The sequence below is a fragment of the Rhinolophus sinicus genome, linkage group LG15 (assembly GCF_036562045.2).
Source record: "Rhinolophus sinicus isolate RSC01 linkage group LG15, ASM3656204v1, whole genome shotgun sequence".
Taxonomy (NCBI): Eukaryota; Metazoa; Chordata; class Mammalia; order Chiroptera; family Rhinolophidae; genus Rhinolophus; species Rhinolophus sinicus.
In genome coordinates this window covers 38623974-38642688 of record NC_133764.1, presented here as the reverse complement: position 1 = coordinate 38642688, position 18715 = coordinate 38623974, and the positions used below count along the sequence as shown (strand labels likewise).

General features: G+C 56.3%; 1 protein-coding gene across 1 annotated transcript; it reads left to right on the top strand.

Annotated features, from left to right (window-relative positions):
• The first annotated feature begins 1515 nt into the window (after positions 1-1515).
• On the top strand, positions 1516-18455 carry CANT1 (calcium activated nucleotidase 1). The gene is made up of 4 exons (XM_019735598.2): positions 1516-1988; positions 11391-12043; positions 13128-13331; positions 14189-18455. The coding sequence occupies exons 2-4, from the start codon at positions 11413-11415 to the stop codon at positions 14557-14559; spliced, it is 1206 nt and encodes a 401-aa protein (XP_019591157.2). The 5' UTR covers positions 1516-1988; positions 11391-11412; the 3' UTR covers positions 14560-18455.
• The last annotated feature ends 260 nt before the right edge of the window (positions 18456-18715 follow it).

The following is an 18715-nucleotide window of genomic DNA, read 5'->3' as shown; positions in this document are numbered from 1 at the left end:
ACCCTATGAAGGCTTAGTATAAAGAGGTGATAATGAGGACAGTGGTATTGAGCAGATATGAAATATTACACCCATACAGTAACAGAAATCCCCAAACAGCCACATGTCCATGGAGACTTGATCTATGGCAAAACTGGCACTGCACATACATCAATGGGGAAAGGATGGATTCTTTTCTAAAAACAGCACCGAGATGTTGGGGCATGTGCAGCAGAAGAAGAAGAGAGAGAGAGAGAGATAGATAGATATAGATATATATCAAAAAAATCTGAGAAAGATACACAACTTCTCAGTAATCAGGCAAGGAGAAGACATTTCATGCTCTCAGATTGGTAAAATTAATACACCTGATAATACTTGTGGGGCGATGGGATTGCTCACCCATTGCAACAGGTCTATTTCATTTTTGTAAAAGTATATATATATATATATATATATATATATATATATATATACACACACACACACACATAGTTTAGGGATACAAACCTATTTGCTAAAATTACAAAATAAAGCACAAGAATGATTAACACAACATTCAAGGTTGTGTTTATCTCTTGAGGTGGGAGGAAGTTGGGAACAGGAAGGAGAACCTAGAGAGCTTTCAAGATAACAAGATTAATGTTTTATTTTTAAGTTGGGAGCCATATCTAAAAGTAGATATCTTAGTAAAAAAAAGATTTGAATAATTTAAAATAATTATACCGTGTTTCCCCAAAAATAAGCCCTAGCATGATTTTTCAGGATGACAGCCCCTGAACATAAGCCCTAATGCGTGTTTTGAAGCAAAAAGTAATATAAGACCCAGTCTCATTTTCGGGGAAACATGGTAGTAATATATGGTATATGGTTGGGACACAGTTTAGCATGATGGAAAATATAAATGAATTCAAGAAAGGTTTTTTTCTCCCCTCCCCCTCAAAAGCGCAGAGCCTTGTGTTTAGCACATTTCCATTAGGTTTAAAAGTAACTTAATATATGTGCTATGATTCGTCTGTGTGTCACAAAATATCTGTAAGAATGACCCCAAGAAACTAGTAATAATGGTTACCTCTGGGGAGGGAATGCAGACGGGGTATGGAGGGAGGGTTATCTTTCACTGCTCACCATTTATATAATTTGAAATTTCTCTTGTGCATCTGTTGATGGAAGGCTGTTGAGAGACCAGGGCATGTGTGCGTGCAGAGGCTGAAGGCGCAGATGGGGAGCACTGACGCACCCCCTCGCCATGCCCCTGTGTGACGCTCCACTGCTATATGGCCTTTTTTCCTTCCAGGATTTCTAAAATGAGCATCATTACAGGACTTGGGGGTGAGGGGCCGGGATGCCTTTTAACATAGTCCGTTCAAATAGCTCAGGGGGCTGGGAAGGGGGCTGGAGAAACGGGATGAATTAGAGACCCATGTTTGGAAAGGGGTTTGTTGATTGCAAGCTAGGGGGGCCCAAGCCCAGGCCGCTCCTGCCTGTACAGCTGTGCACTGATCTTTGTTTTGGAAACTGATCTACGTTCAGACGTAGGCGGTTAGAAGAGCCAAGGGGAAGGGCTCTGAGAATGAGGGTGGCAGAAATGGTTCCGTGCCTCTACGCCTCGGGAAGACCACGAAGGCCCAGGGGACCAGGCAAGGGGTCTTACAGTCTCAGCTCGAGGAATGATAACGCCCCTCCCCGTAGCCTTCACCTCCGCCCCGCTCCCATGTCTGCTCGGCCGACGTTCCTGAATAACGCGGTGGAAGGGGCCTGCGGGTGGGGAGCGCTGACGGCCCTCCCTCCGGTCCTTCCCCAGGCCCAGCTCGCTGAGCATCAAAAACTACAACTCCCAGTAGCTCCCTGCACGCGGCCGGCGCGCAGCCGCAGAGCAGAGGCTGCCGGGAGCGTGTTGCCCGGAGGCGGGACGAGCGCGCCGGGCGGAAGTCGGCCGCCCGCTCGGTCCCGGCCCTTCCCGCAGCGAGGCCCCAGCTTCCGCGGGACCCCGAACCAGCCCGCACCGGGTGAGTGAAGGCTGCGCCTGCCGCCGCCCGCGCTCTCCCTCGCGACCGGCCTTCCCCAGCGCCTGCCGCCGCCCCCTGACCCCGCAGGCTCCCTCCCTGTCTGGTCTGTTGGGGCCCCTTGACCCACAGGTCGGCTGTCCCCTCAAACTGGGGTGACGCCTCCCTCTGACTCTGAGAAACTGTCCCCTTCTGCTGACGGGTGGGCGACACCTACCCTCTGACCGGTAGGACTTTCTGTGACTTGAAGGCCCCTGCGCCGTCTGACGAGCGCCCCGCTCTGCTCTCGGTACCGCTCTCCGACCTGTGCAGGGTCCCCGCGTGGGGAGGGAGCCGCCGCCTGCCTGGCACCGGGTCACCCCTGCAGCAAGCCCGCCGTCCCCGCCCCACCCAGGCCGTGCCCTCCTTCCCCCAGCGCAGCCCACTTTCCTCCCTTTGCGCTCAAACTGGCCGCCCTCCCCTTCCCTCCGCTCCCCCGTCTGGTCTGGATCCTTCTGTCCCCGGGGATCACCACCTCCTCGCCATCCTTGGCGCGTTGCCCGTGCCCTCTGTGTCCCTTGGTGCCCTCTGTGTCCCTTGGTGCCCTCTGTGTCCCTAGGTTTGGCAGGCGTTAGCACCTGCCATCGGTCCTCCGTGTGCCAGGCCCCGCTTTCTCCTGAGCACCTGTGTCCCTCAGGAAACCCCTGTCTCTTAGTAGCACATCAGCCCCACTTCTCATTCCTGCTTCGGGGTGTGTGCTTGACAGCTGTTCCTACCACGTTTTCGACAAAGCGAAACTTTGGGAACACACATCTGCTGGTGTCACCTGAATCTTGCTGGCACTTGGGTGTAAGGGCCAAAACGTGACAAAAGCATAGTCACAGGCAGGTCCATGGAAAGGAGGCAGGTGCTCAGCCTCTCATTCCTCTCCCTTGAGGCGCTGGTTGAGTTAGATCTCCCTGCGCTGGGCTGCAGAGCGTAGTCCAGCCCCCAGCCCCAGCCCCAGCCCCCAGCCCCCAGCCCCAGCCGTCCAGCCCCCAGCCCCCAGCCGTCCAGCCCCCAGCCCCAGCCCACAGGCCTCAGCCGCAGCAGTGCAGCCTGAGCCTGGGGGCTCAGTGGGGCCTCTTCCAGAGCAGGGGTGGCCTCCTGGTGGCCATCCCTGCCGGCCTCAGTGACCTTCTTTTCAGCCCCGAGTGCCCTGCTGAGAGGCACGTTAACAGGCCAGCCTTCTCCCCTCTGGACGTGCAGGGGTGTCCAGTCCTGTGTGGATTCAGTCGGGCACTGTCACAAGGCCGCCACAGTGGGCTGGGACAGAGGATTCTGGGTCTTACTCTTTCGTGTCCAAATGAACCTGACCACAAAGGTGATGCTGCCTCGCCCGGTGGTGGAGGAAATCGCATATTTCCAAGGGTGTAGGGACCACTGTCACCTTGTGATCCCCCAGCTGTAAAAATCGGGTCCTTCGATACCTTCCATTAGCTGAAAGTCTCCTTTCTTCCCCTAAATGTGGTTCACGCCGTATTTTCATAGCCCACAGCAACGCAGTGAAGGCGTTGGTTTAGGCTGCTGGTACTTGAGGAAACTTTTACCCGCCAGTCCAGCTGCACCTAATCTGCCATGACTTCCAAGCCCCGAGCAGTGAGGAGACACCAGGGTGCCGGGTGGGGGGCAGGTCTTGCTCTGGGGGGTGTTCATCCCCACCCCCTGAAGGGGGCCTTTGAGGTGAGCGCTTGTGGACGCCCACAAATACACACGGCCCCTTTCATCTGAGTCTCAGGACTTTCCTGGCAGCAGTGTGGCAGTCGTCATGGCAACTGTATAGGGTGGGTGTATAAATGCTCTAGTGTTTTCTCTTTCAAAAACAGAATATCTCAGATCGGGGAATATGGTCCAGAGTCCTGAACTGGATCAGTATTATGACAAGGAAGACATTTCCGTATTGTACAGACGTTTGTGGAGTGGTACCCAGGAGACTGAAAGAAAAAATTATTTTCCTTCCAGTAACACTCTGGACTATGGAGATTTCTGGAAAGTTCTTATTAATTACCAACGTTAAGGGAATTTAAAATTTTTTCTATTAATTGTTTAGCACTTTTATGTTGATTTTCCTTTTCATCAGACCAAGACAAAGTCCTGATATTATATTAGCAAAATCTGTTTGGGAAAATGTTCGTTTTTCTGTTTTTGTCTGCATTTCTTCTGAATCCCACTCATTTATCTGTAATAGCGCTGCCATTAAATGGAAGTCACAGTTCCGGTTCCCAAGCAGAGTGCTCTGCCATCCCTGCCCAGCCAGGGACCATGCCGTGGGAAGTGAGGCAGGGCCGTGTGCACGTGGGGCCTGACCAGGTGCAGTGAGGGCGCATGACAGTGTGGGAGTGAGCGTGAGGTTGGAGCCCGTCTAGAATGGCTCGCTGGCCACTGTGCCTGGTAGCCCAGCGCTGAGGCACGCGGGAGAGCAGGTGGGCTCAGGCAGGTACGTCCACTGTCTGTGGGAGCAACCCTGACGTGGGCCGATCTTGGGATTATCACATACGCTTATTTCAGGCTCTCCGAAAAACAAGGCCAAGATGCATAGTTTTGTTTAGGACGAGGGCACTTTCAACTGGGAGGGCAGCTTTTTTCCGAGAGTCCGCCAAGTCTGACGACGGTCCAAACCATGCACACACGGTGGTGGTGGTGTAAGGATGAAGTGCAGGCTGTGGCTGTGCCTCCCAGCCCGAGGCAGAGCTGCGTGTGAGTCGTTCTGGCCCCGGGAAAAGCTGCAGGTTCTCCGTCTCCTTGTGGCCGGCAGAATAATGCCCATCCACACACCCAGAGGTCCACACCCTGACCCCGGGACCTGCGAATGTATTATCTGTCAAAGGGGGGCTAAGGGAGCACATGGAATTCCAGGTGCTTATCACCCGACCTTAAAATAGGGGGCTCATCCTGGATTAGCCAGGTGGGCCCAATGTGACTACAGGGCCCTAACAGTGGAAGGGGGTCCGGAGAGCATCAGAGGGAGTGATGGCAGAAAGGCCCTGGGAGATGCAACATTGCTGGCTTTGAAGGTGGAGGAAGGGGCCACAAGTCGGGGGCTGAGGGCAGCTGCTAGCAACTGGAAACGGCCAGGAGACGGGTCCTCCCTTCAAGCCTCTGAAAGGACCAGCCCTTGATTTTGGCCCAGTGAGACCCACGTCTGACTTCCGTCCTGCATCTGTAAAGTAAGTGTGTGGTGTTTAAGCTGCGCAGCCTGCGTTGATGTTACAGCAGCAGGAGAAAACTTACACACTGCTTGGGCGGCTGACTTAAAACAGAAACAAAGGACGGAAAAAGAAGTCACCTGAACTGTATTTAACTTGATTCGGTGAGCAGTCGTGAATGCCTGTCACGTAAGGGGCTGAGTAAGGGGCAGGCGGGCGAAGGGAGGATCCAGAGAGCTTGGTTTAGACGCTGTCAGCGCTGGTGTGAGGCCCTTGGCGTCTGTCTTGCCTGTAAGGAGTCTGAAGGTCAGTGCGTGTCACTCTACTTTCCAACCAGAAAGTGCACTTTGCCGGTGGGCAGACTGGGGACTCCTGCCTACAGTCTGATGGCTCTTTAGGACTGTTCAGAGTCCGTGGTGGGGAAGGAGAGGCAGCCACTCTGCAGAACCCAGGGCCTGGGGAGGACAGTGGCTGCCGCGTCCCTGAGGCAGGGATCTGGGAGCGGGCCACCTTATCTCCGAGCTGAACTGTGCTTCTGGCCCTCCCTGGATCCTGAAAGGTCAGAGTTTTGCTCAGGTAGCTGCCTTAAACCTGTTTGTTCTGCCACCTGTCCGGGCCACTCCTCCAGGAAACGGGAGACGTGACCCTCTTGGCTGTGAGCTGAATCTAAGCCTTGTGTCGGGTGCGGAGGCCAGCCTGAGGGTGAAGGTGAAGGTGGAGGTGTCTGAGCCTGCCCTGATTCTTGGCCGCAAGTGGAGGGGCTGCTCACTCTACTCCCTGGGTGTATACCAAGACCGTGCTGCCCCCCTGGAGTCGGGGGGTACCCTGGGGAGCCACAGACACAGCCCTTACACTGACACTAGTTCAGGCCTGTTGCACAGGAAACCGGAAATGCATGAGTGTCAGGGAGCCATTCTTGAGACCAGCCTGAAAGGGGGTGGGGGACTGGGGCTGGGGCCTTGTGGGTGGTTGTCCCTCCTCATGGTTAACTCTCTTCAGGCGTGTTGCCCTTTCCTGTGGCTGGCTGCTGGCTCCAGAAAAAGGAAGTCAGCAGGGGTGCGGCCTCCTGGGGGCTCTGAGCCTGGAGAGAACCTGAACAGGTGAGCCCAGCCAGCCAAAGAACCTGTGACTTTTACTGTAGCGACTGGGTCCTAATTTTCCTGGTGACATAAAACCAGCCCATTATGCTGCAGATGGTGGGGCTGACAAACTTGTCACAGTGAAGCATTTCAACTGCTTAGAGCTCTGAGGAGTGTGGGCAGGGAGAGATGGCAGCGTGGGCCCTGCTTCCGAGAGGGCATGGCTTTGTCCATTTCTCTCTCACCTCACTGGCTTATTTCTGTTGGGGTGCATGGCTGGCGATTTTTTATTTATTTATTTTTAATAAAAGTGCAAGCTCTCGCTCTGCACCAGGCCTCCCGCAAGACAACACAGGCAGCTTGCCATCAGCTTTCGGGAAAGAGCCGGCGTGGGGGCGTAGAGAGCACACGAAGAGGCATCTGACTGGAAACTTTTCTACAAAATGAAAGTAACTCCTTGCGATGCTACCCGAGGGGTGAAGACCCAGGCTGGGCTCCCCCAGCGGGAAGTCAATGTGGAGGTGACGCTACAGGGATTTTCTGGAAGGCAGACAGGGCTCTGCTGTCACCAAAGTCATCGTCCTCTTATTTAACGAAAGGTGACCTGCCCTGGGCGTTCTGCCCCTCCCTTAGTCCTGGGGAACCAACCTGATGGAGCAGAGCCCTTCCCCGCAGGAGCTCAGAGCCCCCAGGAAGCAGATGGTTGCGGCCGCTGCTCTGGTCTGTGCTGTCCCAGAGCCATGTCCCCATAGAGGCGGCACAAAGGACAGTGTTTGTGTCCAGGGCTGCTGTTCCAAGTCACCACAAACGTGGCGGCCGAAAGCAACACACATTTATTCTCTCACAGCTTCGATACCAGTGTCGCTGGGCTGAAATGAAGGTGTCCGGGGGCCATGCTCCCCCTGAAGCCTCGGGGAGGATCCGTTCTTTGCCTCCTCCAACTTCTGTGGTCCCCGCATTTCTTGGCTGTGGCCACATCACACCAATCTCTGTCTCCACGGCCACCTGGCCTTTTCCTCTTGTGTGGTTGTCCAATGGCCCTCTGCCTCCTTCTTATAAGGACACTTGGGACGGCATTTAGGGCCACCCGATCATCTCCCATCTCAAGGTCCTTAGTCACCTCTGCAAAGTCTCCATTGCCATATATGGGGCGTTCACAGGTTCGGGGATCAGGCCTTGGTAACTTTGGGGCCCCTGTTGGCCTTCTACTGGAGGGAGAGAGCATACTAGTGAGGGAGGGGGCACTTCACTACCTACAGGGTGGGGGGGGTGAGGGACAGTGGAAGCATGACTTACCTTGGTACAGCCAGGGTCTTCTAGATGGTTCCCTGTGGTCAGGAGATGAGCATCCAGGTGGGCAGCACCACAGGCAGGGGTTTGGTGTGTGGACTTGGAAATGGCCCTGCATTGCGTTCTGCATGGGGATCAGGGGGCAGGGAGCCCGTGGGAGGAAGTGAGGCTTTCTCTGCCTGCTGAGGAGTTTCCTTTAGCAGGAAGATACCGGGATCTAGTAAAGTATTTTAATCCAGACTCACTTCTTAGAAAAGTCATTCTGTTGGGTGTATGGAAGATGGATGCAAGAGGGTATAGCCCAGGCATCGGCACACTTTCTGCCGTGGGTGGAGGGGCAGACAGGTTTGCAAGCTGCACAGCCCTTGACCCTGCAGCCGTGCCTCTGCCCGGCACTTGCATGAGTGGGCCAGCCACTTCCCGTCGACTTGACTTGTAAAGCCGGGCCCTCCACACACGTGGGCAGAGGTGCCAGTAAGGTGAGGAGGGCGACAGGCAGACAGGAGCGGGTGGTCAGCGCCGGGTTGTCCATTTATGGCTAATAACTCTGGGAAGTCGGCACTGTTCTATCCGAACTTCACACGTAAAGAAACTGAGGCCCAGAGATGCGAGGTCACTTATCTGTGGTCACACAGCTGATAAGTGGCAGAGCTCACTGGGAGGTCTGGGTCAGCAGGAGGCCAGGGTGAGCAGGGAGCAAGGCAGAGGCCGTGGGGGTGGGACCCATATCCAGAGCTGGGATGTGGCCATGTAAGGGGACCTGACACCTGCTGGGATGGGAAGAGATGAGACTGCTGCTCAGGGTGACTCCTGAGGGTGGGGGGCGGGGTGGGGGGCGGGGTGCCCTCAGCCAGGTCAGTAAGTTCCCGAGGGAACATGTTCAGGGTTCTTGGGGGCTGCACGTGCTGGCCTGGAATTTGGGGGAAATGCTCAGGCTTGAAGGTGTGGGGACCTCACTAGGGGTTCTGCCCCGGAGTCCACGGTCACCTTGGGGTTGATTAAGGAGAAGAGGTGGGCGGCAGGGGAGGAGCCAGCCGGGGAGGGAGACCGGCAAAGAGCATCACCAGGTGTCTCACCTGAACCTGCCGCTGGGACATGCAGTGGGATAGATACCCCGAGGGATGTGCCTGTCCGCCGGTCATCTCCGGGAAACGGGCAGCACGTGGCACTGAGCGTCCAGGAGGGACGGTGGGGGTGGGGGAGCACAGAGGTGTCGGGGTTCTGTCGTCCCAGATTCAAGGATTCACCACTCATCCACATTAGTTACTGACCTGAGAGTGTCATCTGGAGAACTGACGGTGACTCAGGTGGGAGATGTGGACTCGTGTGTGCCCTGAAGAAGGAACCAAAGGGGACGTGGGGCTGAACTGGCCCCGAGCAGCAGGAGGGCCCTTCCCTTCCCCCTGGACGGACGTGGGCAGCCTGGTGACCGGAGGCCTGGGCGTGCGGGCTCCACCCTGAGTCGGCTGCCGGGGGATGTGACAAGAATTCCTATGATGGTACGGTCGTGACGCAGTGTCAGAGGGAGTCGGGGCAGTGAGGGTGACACGTCACCATGGTGACACCGGTCTACGTTGGCAGCATGTGTCCACTGCGCCTGCAGCTCTGACAGCTGGGTAGCTTGACCTTGGGGCTGGGTCCCGTGTACTGAAGGTGGGGCCCAGGGACGGAGTTGAGGGGCTGTTGAGGAAGTGGGTGTAGTTTTCATTCTTTCAGCAAACATATCCTGAGTTTCTACTGTTTGTCCAGCCATCAGGCAGGAGTGTGAGCTGGAGTGGGCCAGCTGCTGCCCGTGCGCTCAGGCAGCGTGGAAATCTTTAGGGAACGCAGTCAGGCGGGGCGGGGGGCAGTCTGTCTGAGGAGCAGCCATGGGAAGAGCCTGAGCTGAGTGTTCAGGCGGGGGGCAGTGAGTCCTGCCTGGAGTGGACAAGGGCCGCAGTAGCCCAAGAGAGAAGTGGGCTTGTGGGAGAGTGGGGAGGTCTGGGCAGGGCCATGTTAGTGCGAGAGCTTCTTCTTAGAGCGGGGCCATGAGAGCACGTGGTGACACGGCCGGGTGGGCTCTCTTGAGTAGCAGGTGTCACGACTGCAGGGAGAGGGGAAAGGGAGGCCCTCTGTGTGGTTCGGGTGAGAAGGGGCCGTGGAAGCAGACAGGAGCCGACGGGGAGGAGGTGGCCAGCCGATCGGACAGGGCCTGCTGCTGGGGTTGGTGCTGTGCAGGGAGGCCAGGGCCGTGCCTCGGGGTGTCGAGCTGGTGATGGTTCGTAACTGGTGCTCGACTCCACGGGTGACGTTCCTACAGGAATGTAGATCTCCTGGCATTGCCGTGAAGGTTTGGATCTGGGCAACTGCGGATGTGCTGGTCCCCGTCACCACCATTGTCCTGCGGGTTTGAGGAGAGAGGGGAGTATGACCTCAGGTTGAAATACTATGTCTAGAACGCGTGTTAGAAATCCAGGCAGAGTTTTGAACAGAAGGTGAGATGTAGAATTGAGAGCTCAGTGGCGACAGGGCTGCAATGACGCTGGGCGGCGGTGGCCAGGCTGGCACTGTCTCCCGGCACGGAGTCCTCAGCGACCAGCTCTGGCCAAGTGGGAGCCACTTCCCTGGGAGGAGGGAGCCCTGCACGGCTCACTCCAGGCACGGGCCCCACATGCCTCGCTGGTCCTCAGAGGCCGCATTTGTGCACCAGAGCCTGTGGCCAACACCTAAGAATCTGCCCTAAAGCAAGAGAGCAGAGTGCCGGCTTCCCGGAGACCCTTGCCGGGCTTGCCATCCTCAGAGCCAGTGCATGGCAGTCTGCGTGTGGGGGTCCCGGGGTGGAATGGAGCCTCCGCGTCCCCGCCTGGCAGCGAGGAGCGCTTGCCCTGACGCCCACCTTGGTTATTCCGGGAGAGGAGACAGAAGTGCCCAGTGGTCCTGCGAGGGGAGTTTCTGAGGCTGGGACTTACTGATTTACAGCTGAAGGACAGACACCAAGAGCCACAGCCGGGCTGACGCTCTGCTGATTCTACTCCCAACTTGGAGGCTGCCCCAGCCACAGACATTGCTGGCCTGGTGCCACCATGGCCATGCTGAGCTGCCATGGTCTGTGCTGGGGACATGAGCAGGGGCAGGGCGTGAAGAGCCACAGTTCCTGATGGCTGCCACCCAACGAGGCTGTGCCCGGGGGCCAGCCCAGGGCTGAGGCCAGCTAGGCCCCAGGTGAGCCCAGCTGTGCTTTGGAGCTGATGCCTTCAGACTCTGGTCCCTCAGTCATTTGCATGAACAGGAAGGTGCCAAGGGACAGGTGCCGCAATATACGTGCACGTGAATATTACAGAAACCTGAGCCAGGAGGAAGGAAAGAGCGAGTGTCCTAGGAGCTGGAACACAAATGAACAAACTGGTGGCTGTGTGACATGACGGTGGGCAGTGACAGATGCTAAGGAGGAGAGGAGGGTGCTGTCAGGAGCAGAGCCGTCAGGGAGCACTGCTCAAAGGAGGGGACATTTGATAAAAATGCAGCTCTGTGCCCACTGTTCTCCCTCGCGCCCACCCCCTCCCCCCTCCCCATGCCCCTGCTCGCCTCTTTGCTGAGACTGCACAGCAGCAGCTTACACGGAGCGTGTTTCTCGCGCTGAGCTTCCTATCTTGACAGCCAGGACAGAGGAGAGGGAATCATTTGCTTTGGAAAGACTTCCCATCTTGCTGAGTGAGTAAGCAAAGATGCTGCTCGAGTCGGGCTTAATTAGGCCAAGGAAGGCACGACGGCGCGGAGCCGTGGCAGTGCTGTTTGTTCTGGGTGAGGCAGCCTTCGGGCCGAGCCCCCGATCATGGGGACGCGTCGGGGTTTCCCAGGTCGCTGACCTCTGTCCTCCCTGCCTGGGTGTGCAGGTCCCGCCAGCCCTTCAGTCTGATGCCCGTCCAGCCCTCCGACCCCCTGGAATGGAATGAGTCTATGAACTCCCTCCGGATAAGTGTGGGGGGCCTTCCGGTGCTGGCGTCCATGACCAAGGCCGCGGACCCCCGCTTCCGTCCCCGCTGGAAGGTCATCCTGTCGTCATTCGTGGGCGCTGCCGTCCTCTGGCTGCTCTACTCCCACCGTCCGGCCCCAGGCAGGCCGCCCCCGCCCAACGCCCACAACTGGAGGCTCAGCAAGGCGCCTGCTGACCGGTACAATGACACCTACCCCCTGTCGGCCCCCCAGAGGACGCCGGGCGGGACCCGGTACCGAATCGCACTGATTGCTGACCTGGACACGGGGTCCAGGGCCCAAGAGGAAAACACCTGGTTCAGCTACCTGAAGAAGGGCTATCTGACCCTGTCCAACAGTGGGGACCAGGTGGCCGTGGAGTGGGACAAGGGCCATGACGTGCTGGAGTCCCACCTGGCGGAAAAGGGGCGGGGCATGGAGCTGTCTGACCTGGTCGTCTTCAACGGGAAGCTCTACTCCGTGGACGACCGGACAGGGGTTGTGTACCAGATTGAAGGCAGCAAGACCGTGCCCTGGGTGATCCTGTCCGACGGCGACGGGACCGTGGGCAAAGGTGAGTCGGCTCGGCCATCTCCCGGGCTCCGGGCTGCCTGGCGTTGGCTTTGTCTGCACCTGCCGCGGGTAGAGCATTCACAAGTCTAGAAGGAGAGGGGGAACGTTGGGGAGAGCTTGTCCCCACCGGCTTCTCCCCACCACCCGGGAGCACAGCCTTACGGGGCCTCAGACCAAAGCACTTTCTAGAAGTGTGAGCTGGTTGCTGGAGGACTTCCAAGAAGGGGCCCTTCCCAGGACGGGTTTTCGGACTCTGTGCCGTGCTGTTCTCAACGCCTCTGGGAACGCGGCCCTTTTTATGTCTTAAAAGGTATCTTAAGAGCACCTGGGACCACACCCTCCAGGCGCTTTACCTGTAAAGCCATGGTGTCAGGTCGCTCTGCTTTTGAACTAAGACTTTATTAAAAAGGTACATCCCCCCTACTGCCCAGCCCTCCTTTCTGAAAACCCAGCAGAAGGAGGGTCTGTGTGAGCAGCCGTGACCCCACTCAACGTTGGCCGTGACTCGTGGCTCTGCTCTTTGCCAGGCAGACTGAGAGGTGGCCCCCGGGGCCCAGAGCCTTCAAACGAGCAAGTGACAGAATGCGTTAGGCACCGGCAAGGAGCGTGCGCTCACTGCCGATCCAAACCTTCCAGAAAGCTCATCTCCAGTGCGGCTGCCGAAGTTGGAAGGAGGAGCCTGGAGTAGCGGGGAGCTTGGGGGGCAGAGGAGATTGACAGCGGCAGGGAAGTGAGGCGCCAGTATTAGTTTAACAGGGATGTCCCGGCAGACAGTTCCTGCATCAAGTTGCCAACAACAGACGTCATTCCTGGAGGGGAGGGAGCGAGGGAGCAGGGAAGACACAGGTGGGAGGGCAGGTGCCCATCTGCCCCCCCCAACTCTTGGGTAGGTTCCAAGGAAAGGTGTCCGATTACAGGCCCTCCAGGAACACAGCTCAAGCCAGGCTGTCCTGTCCCCACTCTCTGGTCACTGCCTCCAGTGAAGTCCAGCTCAGTGACCGCGGACGCCCAGGGCTGCCAGACCCTACAGGAGCCAGGCGAGCAGCGGCATCTCAGTCACGCCCCTCTCCTGTCCTTGTCCCCAGGCTTCAAAGCCGAGTGGATGGCTGTGAAGGACGAGCATCTGTATGTGGGCGGCCTGGGCAAGGAGTGGACCACCACGGCCGGGGAGGTGCTGAACGAGAACCCCGAGTGGGTGAAGGTGGTGGGCTTCAAGGGCAGCGTGCGCCACGAGAACTGGGTGTCCAGCTACAACGCCCTGCGGGCTGCAGCGGGGATCCAGCCGCCAGGTAAGAGCCCTGTCGCTGTGCTCTCTGTGTGCTTGATTTCAGCTCTGATGGCTGCCCCCTCGGGCCGGTGGATTCTGGGGGCAGATGAGCTTTTTCTCTTTCATTTCTCACTCACTTGCCAAATGGCCCCCTGCTGCGCACACTGCAGCCCCAGGCCAGCTGTTCTGGCTGTCCCCCTGGCCCTTGGGACCTGGGGCCTGGCACTTGACCACTGGAGGCTCGGTGGACTGGGCGGGTTCTTGCCCTCACCTCCCGAGAGGCAGTGTGGTTTGTGATGGGGTGTTGCTCCAGGCGTGGGGGACAAGACAGGACCCAGGCAGGCCTCATTTTCCACCTGGAAATGGGAAAGCAGTGGTGCTGCCTTTTCAGCCTCCAGGCAGCTCCTCCCACCCGCCCCGACCTCTTCATCACAAATCAGCTTGCTTGCCGTCTCGTTCGCTTCCCCTGGGCGCTCCCGGTGCCCTGTGGTCAGCACCAAGGAAGTGGGGGTACAGACACCGCGTGGCTGTGGCTTCTCAGCAGCTCTGGGAAGCTCGGTCGGGCAGATGGGGTGTGGGGACTGCAGCCTCTGTCGGTCTTTGTTACTCTGGATCCCGAGAACAAAAATGGGTGGAGAGTCCTCCAGGGAGCACGAAGGCAGCCTAAGGAAAGGCGGGTGGTGACGCTGCTGCCCCCCACGGCCCTCACACCGCACACGGCTGCAGCACCGAAGCGCACACTGGGAGAGAGGCCACCGTCCCAGGCGGTGCCGGTCCCGCTCGCTGTCAGCGCCCTGCCGTTGAGGGTCCCGCACACCCTGTCACGGGAGGGGCAGGGCCCCGGACAGCACTGACCTGGGGTCTGTCGTGTGTCCCCAGGCTACCTCATTCACGAGTCCGCCTGCTGGAGCGACACGCTGCAGCGGTGGTTCTTCCTGCCGCGCCGGGCCAGCCACGAGCGCTACAGCGAGAAGGAGGATGAACACAAGGGCACCAACCTGCTCCTGAGCGCTGCCCAGGACTTCGGCGATGTGTCCACCAGCCGCATCGGGGACGTCGTCCCCACGCATGGCTTCTCCTCCTTCAAGTTCATCCCCAACACCGACGACCAGATCCTCGTGGCCCTCAAGTCTGAGGAGGACGGCGGCCAGATCGCCACCTACATCATGGCCTTCACGCTTGACGGACGCTTCCTTCTGCCAGAGACCAAGATCGGAAATGTGAAGTACGAAGGAATAGAGTTTATTTAAACGAAAAATGAAGACATTGAGTGAGGCCGAGGGGTGGATGGTCTTAAGCTGCATCAGGACTCAAATTGTATGAAAACCGGAGGACTGCACTTTGCTGTGGTGTTTTGTTTTGCCCTTTTTCTTCCTGGGACTGAGGCGCAGCTGGGGTCTAGAGCTGTCTCCAGAGTCGGGAGGCCAGGCCCAGGCCTGTCATCAGCCAGACAGGATTTGTCAGCCCTCAGGGGCCTTCTCTGCGCTGCCATCTGCTGGTCGCAGCTGATCATTGCGGCCATCGTCCTGGGCCCGTCCTGTCTAAATCAGCCGTGCCCTTCCATCTGACCTCCCTTTCTTTTCTTTCCTTTTGTTCAATAAATATTTCCTGAGGTCCTGCTACGTGTCGAGCACCGTGCTCCCTCTGGGAACACAACAGTGAGTCCAAAGTGGACCTGCCCCTCAGGAGCTCCCAGGCCACCCCTTTTCTTCCTCCTGAACCTCGGGCATTACGGCCACCCCTCCAGGTCTTTGGAAAGAGCCTGTTTACACTGCAGGGTGTTCCAGGGCTGTGCAGCGCGGGCAGGCCTCTGGGAACGCGTCTGCCCAAAACGCTGCAGGACGTGGATCCCAAAGCCCACAGCAAACGATCGCGATGTCGTGCGGCGGATGCCGTTTCCTCCCCGCAGGAAAACGCTGTGGCTGCGTAGCACTTTGAAGTTTTAATGATGAACTTATTTTAATTACGGCAACTTCCGTTCTCATAAAAGGGAATCGCCAAATGTTAATCACACAGAGCAAAGTTCCACAGTTAATGAATTCATCCCCAGCCGCGGAGGAAATCGTAATGAAGCAGTTACAATTGGTAAGGCGAGTTTTTAAACATTTGTAATTGCCTTTTTCTAGCAACAGAAGCTGTCATGCCTTTAAAGCTTTCATGAATGACTTGGATTTTTTTTCCTGACGGGCTGGGACCCTAGGCTCCCACACGCCTCCCCTGGGCCCGGCCGCTGGGGCGTCTTCACTCTGGCAGTCGTGGCCGAGGCCGGCCTGACCCTGCGCTCTCTGGCCCTGGCCCTTGCGTCTCCTCTTCCTCGTGGCAGTTTCGCAGCCTCCTCTCCGTGAAAACTTCACACAAACTTGGGCTTGTTTTAGTCCCTGTGGTCTCTCCTCGATGCTGCAGGGTAAAGGCAGAGGCTGGGGACAGAGGTCAGCCAGGACCAAAGCTGAAGAGGGTGCCTCGTCCAGAAGCTACCTCACCCCTCAGGAGAACGTGGGGCACCGTGATGGCCCAGGAAGGGCCATCTTTTGAGCTCTGGCTGTTACTGTGTGAACCTCTGTCTCACAGACTTTCCTACTTTGAAGCTTGAATCAGCCACCAGGAGGGAACGCAGTAAGGGTCCCGGTTCTTGACACCAGGCATCTGTTCCTTCTGTTGTGAAACAAATGGTGAGAGAACGGAAACGAGCGATGGAATGTGACACATTTCTCTAGAGCTTGCCACCCCCTGGACTGTCTCATCCGACTCGGCCTGGCTGGGCGCCTGACCTCCTCCTTGATAAATGGCAGTGACGTTAGGGCTGTGTGATTTTAAAATACAGAGACGAGATGGGGAAGCCTGGAGGACTCGGGATGTCACCAAGTGGAGACCTTCCTGCAGCATTAACGTTGATTTTCAAGCTAGCCTTTTCCCCTCAGTATTCGCTGCTGTAAGCATAACGATTGTGTTTCTTCCTCCTGGAGCCATTGTTTTGTAAACAATAAAGTGCCAGGGGGTCTGTGATTGAGTCATCTTTGTCCCTTGTCTGCATTGGCCCCTTGCTGGGGACACACACACACTCACACACGAGAGGTGATTACTACACTGCTCACTGAAAGGTGTGCTGTGCCCTGTTGGGTCTCGCAAGGAGAGCTGTTGGGACAGGATGTGTGAGAGCCGCGGCACTCATGGGACGGGCACCTTCTCAGAGCGGGGAGCCTTTCTGGGACCCGATCATCCAGATGCCCTGCAATGCTTTCTTGGTTGTAGTGGTTAAGAGCTTAGGCTCTGAAGTGACTCCCAGGTGCCAGTCCTGGCTCTGGCCCTTCCTGGCTGTGTGACCTTGGCCAGATTATCTGACTTCTCTGTGCAGCGATGTCCTCATCTGTGAAAGGGAGGTAATCATAGAGCTGTGGTGAACTGTGAATGATTTCACACATCTAACGGTCTTAGAAAATTACCAACACTTGGTGCGTGCCCACCCATTCTGGTGGGGCCGCTCACCCACGGGCAGGTACTTGTAACAGCCGGTGTGAGGTCTAGAGTGCGCTGAAGCATCGCAGATCACAGATCATTGAAAGGACATGCAGAGTCCTAGAAGTCCCAAAATGAAGCCTCAGGGACACCGGGAGGGAGGTGCTGGTAAAGAAGAGAGGCCTGGGGCAGCCAGTTGGCTCAGTTGTTTGGAGCGCACGCCCAGGTCACTGGTTTGATTCCCACATGGGCCAGTGAGCTGTGCCCTCCACAACTAGATTGAAAACAATGACTTGACTTGGAGCTGATGGGGCCTAGAAAAACACACTGTTCCCCAATATTCCCCAATAAAAATTAAAAAGAAAAAAAAGAAGGAAGAGAGGCCCAAGCTGGAGGAGAAATGGCTGTCAGAGGTAGAGGAGACCAGGAGAGTTCGGTGTCACAAAGGCCAGTGGTGTGCCCTCATCTTCCCTTTGTCCCTGCAGACCCACCCCCTCCCTCCCTGCCCTGCTTTGTGTTCCCAGAGACTGACCTGAGTGAGTGAATCTCACCAACAGCCTGGGAGGCAGGAGAGAGGCGGGTGAGCTGGGAGCCCTCACTCACTAGGCAGCAGCTCCCTCTGCGTGGGTTCTGGTTACTGCTCCCTGCCCTCGTCCCTTCTGGCCTAGCAGTGGTCACACTCCAAGGCCACACCTTATAAACAGCACTTTACTCAAATTAGTTTAGAGCCATCTGTTCCGTGCTGGGAACCTGACTCTGGCGGGAGGAGAATCAACCATCGGATCCTGCAGGGAGGTCATGTCAGAAGGCCTGGAGAGTGGCCGTGGGCCGAGCCCACCACAGGCAGGACATGGTGTTCCTAGCGGTCCTTCATCCTCAGTCCTCGTAAGAACAGTTCCAGGAGGGCGGGGAGGGAGAGGCCAGAGGCAGGAACGGGAGGAGGACTGCAAATGAAGTCTCAAGGACCTGAAAAGTCCATTCTTGACTGCCTCTGTGAGAAGTCATGACACACTGACTCACACAGGAGTGACTCGCACCTGCTTGGCACTCTCGTGTGCCCAGCATGCAGTTCACTAGCAAAAGGAAACCCAAAGTCATCTCGGAACTAGGGTGGGGGGGAGATTAATTTCTTTCCAAATGTTAATCCTGTCTTCTTGTGCACTTTAAGCAGATCAATTTCAAGGTAAATTATACCTTAATGAAATTGTTAAAAGATTTTAAAAGCACAAATAAAATTCTTCACACAAAGAAAATTCTAAGCCCAAATGGCTTTATTGGTGAATTGTGCCAAACATTTAAGGAAGAAATAATACCAAGGCAACACAAAACCTTCCATGATTTGGGGAGAGGGGAACACTTCCCAACTCAGTTTATGAGGGCATTGCTACCCTGGTACCAAAACCAGACAAATATACTACAAGAAAAGAAAAATACAGACCAGTATCCCTCATGAACACAGATGCAAAAGCCCTTAGCAAAAATTTAGGCAGTTGAATCCAGCCATACATAAAAATGAAAATGCTTCACGACGAAGTATGGTTTATTCCAGGAATACAAGGTTGGTTTGATCTTCTGAAACCAGTATAACTCACCATCTTAACAGACCAAAAAGGAAAAACCATATATTAATCTCAAAAGAGAACAAAAAAAGCATTTGACAAAATCCGACACCCATTCGTGATTTAGAAACAACTGAACAAAAAGCTCAGCAAACTAGGAATGGAAGGAACCCCTTTAATGTGATAAAGGGCGTCTGTGAAAAACCTAGAGCTAACCTCATACGTCACGTGGGAAGACTGTTTTCCTCCTAAAGCGGGACCAAGGCGAGAACATCTGCTCTCACCACTTTTTTCCCGCCACTTGCATTTTTATTTTGAAATCATTTTAAGCCACGGAGAAGTCGTGAGACTTGGACAGTACGGGCTGCTGTCTTCCCTTCACACGGCTTTCTCC